At 42.3% G+C, this 8,483-nt stretch overlaps 1 protein-coding gene across 2 annotated transcripts in view; it reads right to left on the reverse strand.

Annotated features, from left to right (window-relative positions):
• The window catches only part of LOC118563226 (interleukin-15-like), a 28,988-nt gene extending 23,730 nt beyond the window's left edge, over positions 1-5,258 (reverse strand). For both annotated transcript variants that reach the window (XM_036137557.1, XM_036137556.1), the window contains exon 1: positions 4,998-5,258. In XM_036137557.1, the coding sequence (XP_035993450.1) occupies positions 4,998-5,054 (57 nt within the window). In that variant the 5' untranslated portion in view covers positions 5,055-5,258. The remainder of the gene's footprint in view (positions 1-4,997) is intronic.
• Between the last annotated feature and the right edge of the window lie 3,225 nt (positions 5,259-8,483).

The raw sequence follows: 8,483 nt of genomic DNA on the forward strand, positions 1-8,483 counted from the left end.
GTTTGTGGGAATCGCCCGGTGGACGGGTGAGGAAAATGCGTAACAGCATCTGCGGTGGCGGGCGGTCGGCGGTGCGCGAACCCCGAATTTTTTAAGACTGTTAAAAAGAATCAAGATGAAGAAGACACCGCTGTTGTCCTTCTATCCTTCTGCAGCTCTACGGTGGAGAGTATCTTAATGCTGTCAGGGTTTAGTTATGTTCTGGCCTCATTTATTGCTAGTTTTCAGTTTCCTCCTCCCCCTCACTCAGCTTTCCCTTCACTCCCGCTGCAGTCAGTCACTAATTAGTCAGAACTCACTTCACCTGCCACTCTCCCTACTTAAGCCTCCCTCTGCCCTCACTTCTCTGCCGGTCAGTCTTCAGTACTCCACTACTCCTTGCCTGTCTTCCTGAGTTCTCCCTGCTTACTGTTGGAACCCTGCCACCTCTGCATCTCAAGTTAAGTTTGGCCTGTTACTGGATTCTTCCTGTCCTGCCTGCCACTATCACTAGTTTGCCTCTGTCTGTTTGCTGGACCAATTAGACACCTCTCTGACCCAAGCCTCACCAACAGTTGGTATAACATGTCTCTCCTGTGCTCCAGTAACCTCAGTCTGCTGTTTATTACCAGCTGCATCCGTGCTTACCCTCCTGGACTTTATCTGCCAACCTTCTGTGTCTATCCCCAGCAACTGTGCAACTATCCTGTTGAGACTCAGATCCGCAAGTATTCATTCAGCCCAGCTGATCATCTTGTTGTGACTCTGACCAGCCAGTATTCATCTAGCCTAGCTGATCATCTTGTTGTGACTCTGACCAGCCAGTATTTGTCTCTGCCGTGCTGTGGATCCTACTACTGGGTTCTGGTTCCCTCTCTGCCGAGCTGTGGATCCTGCTACTCTGCTCTGGTTCTCTCTCTGCCGAGCTGTGGATCCTGCTGCTTACTCTGGTTTCCAAGTACCCTCTCTGCCGTGTCTCTGGTCCTCCTTGCCAGCTCCTGCACACATCTACACCTTTACTCCAGTTCAGTCCTGCATCTCTGGTTCCACCTGCCATAATTCATCCACTGTTGCAATAAACTCTCATGTTCAGCTCTGTGTGTGTGTGTGCTCTGTCCGGGTTCATCCAAGGACAAATCATAACAAATGCACTGTTTGTCTGTGTGATACACGAGCTGCACCACAGCAGATAAAGAGTCCCTGAAGGATATGATTTACATTGCAGAAAAGAAATCATAGGTTTCTGTCTGCTCGAGACAACGCTGCTACCTCAGCAGACCTAAAAACTTTCAAAAGGACAGGAAACACCCTGACTATTGCCCGTTTTAGCTCCTCCTAACAGGCAGGAGGCACAGGTCAGTGAGAGCCCACACTTCAAGATTCAGGACGCTTTTTTTTTTCCCAGAGCCCTTGTAACAGTAAATACACATAAAAGTACTTGAACTAGGTCTACAGAGTGAAATTCAAGTCATGTTTTTATTAATTTCAATTGAATATGTAATGATAACCATATTTAGTTTAGTAATCGTTGTATGTACATATTGGGTATGCAAGTATTGTGGGAATACACATCACTCCTAATTTTGTTGTACATTGCCATTCATTCATAACCCTAAATAAAAATAAGCATATGAGACTTTTTTACTTTTAAATCATTGTATAAAAAAAAACATGATTTTGTAAAACTTTTTTTTCTTCTTTAAATTAAGGTCATCATATATTGAGAATCTCGTTGAGGCCCATGCCTAGTACTGCCACAATATATCCCTTAAGTTTAGGAGCTTTTTCTGCTATATTTATTCAATAATTCAATTAATTGGCTCTACAGACTAAACAACATCAAAATAAAAGAACACCTGTCCTCCTTAAAGCATAAACAAGGGATGACCGTAGACTTTTGTACAGCACTACATGCTTTGCTGACGGTGTCTCTCATTCTCAAATCGTGAATGATCCCACTGGAAGTGGACCAGACCAGACTATTTGGATCCAAGAGCTATGGCCTGTTCGAAGTCCCTAACAGGGCTGTGAAAATATACTTCTTCTGTTTTTGCATTTTTGCTACACATTTCATATCATCAAACCTTGTTTAAGACAAGACGACAGTAATGTTACCGAACACAAAATGCAGTTTTTAAATTATTTAATGTGTTAATGAAAAACAGCTATCCAAAACAATGTGGCCCTATGTGGGGGGGGGGGAGTGAGTGACGGGTCTGAAATTCGATATTTCAGCATTCCGATTACATGTTTTTGTTCATGTAGTTTTTGTGCAAGTCTTTTTTTTTTCTGGGGTGGGATGGCCTGGCTGCTACCACCAATGACATCACCAAAAATATTTTGGTTGCCATGTAACCATGTCAGGTTGTTTTCTATAATGTTCTGTAAGTTTAGTGCAAGATCCAACAGGACACACATGTTCTGAAAGGTTCCACCCTTGTCTCATCTTCTCACCGACTATTTTTCCAAAGTGTCATTAACAAGTCTTTTGGCAAACGTGAGATAGGCTTTTGAGTTCTTTTGGTCAGCAGCAGGTTTTCACCCTGGAACATTGATTCCAGTTTTGCTCAGTAACTTCTTACTAACAAATCATGAGCACTCACACCTGAAAAGCTTTAGATGTTGTTCCTGGTTCTTTTGTGAGTTGTTGATGCGCGCCTGGAATACCTTCGAAAGGTCTGCAACTCCTGGAAACGGTTCAAAACTGTTTGTTTTCGTTGTGGTTCATCATAGTATTTAGAAATGTTTTCATAACCGTCCGTTTCCAGACTGATTGATGTCACTGACTTTGTTTCTTATCTGTTCTTGAAGTCCTTTAGATCGAAGCATGATGTCCTCCTTTCCACTGGCGTCACATGTATGCTCAGTATAAGGGATTGTTGCAAAGTTATCATACATTTGGATCTCCCTGTCACTACAGTCTTCTTCAGGAGGAAGGATTGCTGTAAAGTCATTACCTTGGTCCTATCAGCTGGGTTTCCTTACAACATGTTTAACAATTGACATAATAAACAGAACTTGTCTACATTGTTTTATAACTATTAGGACATTGGAATGACAATGATTCTGTCTGCATGATTGAATTGAATAGACTACATATTTTTGTACATACATTGTTTGGTTTAGTTTTTTTTTTGTAAAGTTCTTCAAAGTCAAATCTATTGTAAATTGCCACTGTATAATGTGTACCTTCCTAAAATAATGACCTAAAAAAATGTTTTCAGGTTTTCCAGAAAACACACAAAATAATGTTGATTTAGGCAAGAAAAAAAGATTTTTTGTCAAAACATGACTGAAGCCATTATCTTAGGAAGGTGACGATAACTAAGTTAAGCTATATAAACTGAGTTGCGTTAAAGCCTTCTTCATGCTGTCAAGCACGTTTCATTTGAGCGATTTCTTGATTGTACATGTCTGGCAGTAATCAAGCCTGGAGGTAGCTTGGGAAATTTAACAGGAAGGGGTAGTTAATCGCAGTTAATTTGAGACTGAGCAAACAAAATAAAACGTAGCTTTTTCTTTAATGGCTTCATCATCACTGCCTTTTGTCTTTAATTAAAGATATAATTGACGATTGAGTTCCAGGGGCATCACCTCATCTATCGGTTGTCCCACATGCCAATGATTCTGAGGCACTCGTTTAACGCAAAACTGTGTGCACGCTCCTTGCTAATTTCCGCTTGCACTTCTAGTGTTTATGTATCCAGTTAGCTTTGGCGTTAGCCGTTCATTGTAGCTCCGCTGCTCTCTCCGTAGACTTTGAAAATGGCTGAAAGTCGCAAGAAGCAAACTGTCTTACATGTTTATGAGAAGAAGAGGAAGGCCTCAGTAGAAAGAAACCAGAAAGTATTTGGGAAATTTTTCCACACGAGGATGTTCTTGTGCATGCGCAGTTATTTAAAAAGGGACTAGGTTGTTTCTGACTTTTCTAGAAAAATCCTCCAGTCAGTAGTGGTTCTACACTAAATTTAACAGGGGGCAGGCTGGGGCCAGTGTTTTTTCATGGGGGCACAGAACAAAAGACTAGGGAAAAAACTAAACAGGTATCTTATTGTTTAGTAAATTAAGTGAGCCAAAGAGTCAGTTATAGTCGTAGAACTGCAGGTTGCAGACCTCTGATCCTATCTTAATGTGACTGGAGCTGAACCTGAAACAGCTTAATTTTTCTAATTATTGTTAGAGTAAAACTGTAAAGGTAAAAAATGCAACTGGTCCAAGCGACCAATCAGTTACGATATCTTTGTCAGCATATATCATTAATGTATTTAAAATCATGTCATTAGTACAGGGGCCATAACAGAGGCCAGGACCAGTTTTAAAGGGGCTGGTGAAGATTCTCAGTCATCCAGGTCATGGTCATTTCATAAAAGTAAAAAAAACTGTCTCCAATATACCTTTAATTTAATTGCGTCTGAAGTTTGACCAAAAACCGTAAAAACAAATTAAACAAACACTTTTTTTCGCCCTTCTTTCTCATTTAGTTTGAACTCCAGCAAGTGGTCTTCACCAAGTCTAGAGAACTGAATGCCCTGAGTTGTTGCAGGTGGCTGACACACTACTCGCTAGAATAGGCAATTGCATTGCAATGTAAGTTATTTATATATATATATATATATATATATATATTACGTTAACACATATGACAATAACGATTCTTGATTCTTGCAAGGATGTGCCTAATTAAGTGGCTGGTGTTGGCGCACTTACGCTGTCCAAACAGGAGGTGGAGTTACGCACCCAAAATGAAAGTGAAAGCGTGGATGTATCTGCGAAAGTAGGTTTTTCAAGTTTTCCGAACAAAATAAGGGTGTTGACTGAAGGTGATCAAAAAGGTGCTGAAAGGTAGACACTGCGTCACGCCAGCGCAACTCGCGCACGTGCGCCGGGGGTTTAATAAGAATAGTCATATTAATAACAATGCGATGAATAGTGACAACAATGCTTCCTGTCATATTCCTGAAGTTAGGCTTGTTGGGACCCTGCTGTGGGCTCAGGGTGGCGGAGGTAAAGTAACTTACTGCTCGCTGGTGCCGGGGGAACGTGACTTGGAGATGGATGACCTGGAGCGCCGTCATGAAGTCCTTTATTATCAGCGCAGCGGCCGCGGGGGCTCTTCTGCCCAGAACAGCAACAGCAGAACTTTATCACATCTTTGCATTGGATTTGCGACAATAACTCCAGTTCGTCTCATTGGTCCGAATCCAGCCTGGATACACTTGAGCCCCGAGCGTGTGCGCGGTTCCTCAGTCCTCCTGTCTTCCACGGTCTCTCCCACATTACCGCCCTCTCTCTCTCTCTCTCTCTCTCTCTCTCTCTCTCTCTCTCTCTCTCTCTCTCTCTCTCTCTCTCTCTCTCTCTCTCTCTCTCTCTCTCTCTCTCTCTCTCTCTCTCTCTCTCTCTCTGTGTGTGTGTGTGTGTGTGTGTGTGTGTGTGTGCAAAAGCTCTTTCTGTAATTGCTCGGATTTATAGTAAATCTTTCAGCTGTGACTAAATACTTTCTATCACATTAATTAAAGGAATGCCTCTGCAACTTCAGCCCAAAGGATCAGGTAGCTCCCCTGAAATAATAACATGTTTTTGCATGTCAGCAATCATCAAGACCACAATCTTTTGTTTGATTTGATTTGTTTTTACCTATCTTGATTTACCACTCAGACAGCGTCTCTTCTGGGTTTACTCTTCAGGTTTTATGTGGTCATTACATTAACTGCCGCCTTTTGTTCGTGGCAAAATTATTTATGGCTTCCTTCCCTGCATATTAGGGGTTGGAAAAAGGAAACGTTTGAATCAGTAATTACTATAATTAAATTGAAACCACGCAGATGTTGCTACAGGATATAAAAAGGAGCAAAACCGTTTTTTTCTCTCTGTGTCCTCTTACATTTAATCTGGACAGACTTTTCTTATTTAAAGCTATAGTTGGTCATCCTGTTCAGAAGCACTTTTTGCTATACTGGGTGAAATGGTCCGTCCATCCTGACATTATGTATTCAGAAAAAGGAGGTTAAAAAAAAATAGATATCTGTGAAAGCTGACCAATCCCTGCCATTTGGAGCGAATGGCAGGGATTGGTCAGAATGCTGGTTCTGCTCTCATCCACCTCTGTCCCTCAAGTTTACACCTGATGGAACATGGCTTCAATATCAGACATCAAAACAACAGGCTCTTTTCTGAACCTAGTCAACACACCAACCAAGATATTTGTTAAATCAGGACCACTCAGGAGCTGTGCATTGAGAGAAACACCCTGGAATGATGCGGCACAGTCAGAAACAACCCAGCTCTCCCCTGTGGTAGGATGGTAAACCCCATGATGAGGGAATCGGGACACACCAAACCTTCCTATCACGGCACTCCAAGTCTGCAATTGGCACTCTTTTTGCATAACCTCTGGATATAAGATCCTTCATGAAGGCAGTGTAGTCTTTGTGGAAGTATGTATGCTTATTTAGGCAATGCCGATGTGCATTGTATGCAGGCAACCAAAATAGATACCATTCTTCGTAAGAGATGAAATCTTCTCATTACGAGTTTTCTTATCAAGCAGAGAACATAACTCCAGTTTGTGTCCACCTTCGCAAAACAAACAAATCTTCACAGCAGTCTGATGTTCTTGATCCTCTGAAGAATTATTTCTCTCAACAGCAGAGATAGTTGGGCCAAAGCTACTTCCTTTAGTTCTTGGACAAGGAGAACACCACACCCCTCATCAAGAATATAATAGTCCATATATAGACCTTTATTCAGGCAGCGGTCCACATGTAGACGACAACAGAGTTTTTCTATTTCTGTAGGCATTTTTCTGCAGCTGCAATAGACTGGCGACCTGTCCAGGGTGTACCCCACCTCTTGCCTATTGACAGCTGGAGATAGGCACCAGCACCCCTCGCGACCCTAGAAGGGATAGACGTGTTAAAAAAATGTATGGATGGATTTTCTGCAGTTGGAACATACACACCAATGCATATTTTCTACTAAAGTTGGTGATTGAGGGTTATCTTGCAGTGATAGAAGGTCAAAAATTAGACCAGGTAGTCTGTCAAGCACTAATTGGAGCAGGACATCTTTTTAAGGAGCTACAATATATATATATATATATATATATATATATATATATATATATATATGGTCGGGTCGCTGGGGTAGCATTTTAAGTTAAGCAGTACCAAGTGACCATGTTTAAACGATGGTCACTTGGTACTAAGTAATACTAAGTGTGACTAGAAAACCATCTCCTACACCAAGAGTTTTCAATTCCGGTCCTTGAGGTCCGGTGTCCTGGAACTTTTAGGGTTGTCCCTGGTACTTCCTCGGTATGCAGTCAAAGGCTCCAGAGTCCTGCTAACAACCTGGTTATTTGACCCAGGTGTGTTGCAGAAGAGGCACATAAAAGTTGCTGGACACCGGACCTCAAGGACTGGAATTGAAGATCCCTGACCTACACCAACATCATCAGGCACAATGGACTCATCTGTTTATGCCGTTTGCATCAAATTCGGATCCTACGATCTGCATGTCGTAGTTGAAATGCAGCTTAAGCGAAAATTCAGACTGAAGAAACTCTATTGCCTACCTCCATCAATCAGGGACTCATCCGCCTCCGACACAAGCCAATCAGCTTTGAACTGCTCCTCCTCGAAGCCAATCAGCATCCTGGGTTCATCTTAAAAAGAACTCCACATCCTCGTCTCGGCCTTCTCCTCAGTGAGCAAGCGGTGGCTGCGCCGTGTCCGGTTTGGACTCTGTTGACCGGTTTCAACCCACCTCCATCCCCTTCTCCACCACCGTAGCAAGCTTCGCCTGGCTTTCCTACGGTCCTCCTTCAACCTCGTCCCCATCAGAGTGTAATTCCTCCTGGACTCTTATGGAATTCCCAGTCACTCCTTAAAACGGTCCGGCAGAAGACCGCCATGTTGAGCCTGGTTCTGCCAGAGGTTTCTTCCCAAAGGGGAGTTTTTCCTCTCCACAGTCGCTTCATGCTTGCTCATCATGGACAGTTCATGCAAACCTGTGTTTATCAAGTTGGACATCTAGCTCAAACAATTCAGCATATGGACTGAACAAACTTTATTTATCTCCACTCCACCACCAGTTTCAGACCTGGGGGGAAATATCCCTATTCTCATACGCCTGCTTATGCATATTGAAGTATAATTCAGCGTGAATTTTTCCTGCCGAGGTCTGAGCGCCAAACTCTTAAAATATTGTATCAATAAAATTCTTCTAATTGCCTTTTCTTTCTGTGTGAGTTTTTCAGATTGAAATCGAGATTGATCGGTGGCTCATGTGATCGACTGATGCGTGGAGCTCTGTCACTTTGACGAGAGTCAGGTCAAAGATTGTCTGAAATCAAAATGTTGATGAATTTATGAGAATTGTAGCCCGTTTCCTGTTCTAAGCTTACAGGAATGGCACCTTGTGTGATTTAGTGCTACTGTGGCCAATCTACATCAACATCCATTATGTTTAGCATCCAGAAATGGTGTTGTTCTACACCTTGGTTG

Source organism: Fundulus heteroclitus, chromosome 5 (assembly GCF_011125445.2).
Source record: "Fundulus heteroclitus isolate FHET01 chromosome 5, MU-UCD_Fhet_4.1, whole genome shotgun sequence".
NCBI lineage: Eukaryota > Metazoa > Chordata > Actinopteri > Cyprinodontiformes > Fundulidae > Fundulus > Fundulus heteroclitus.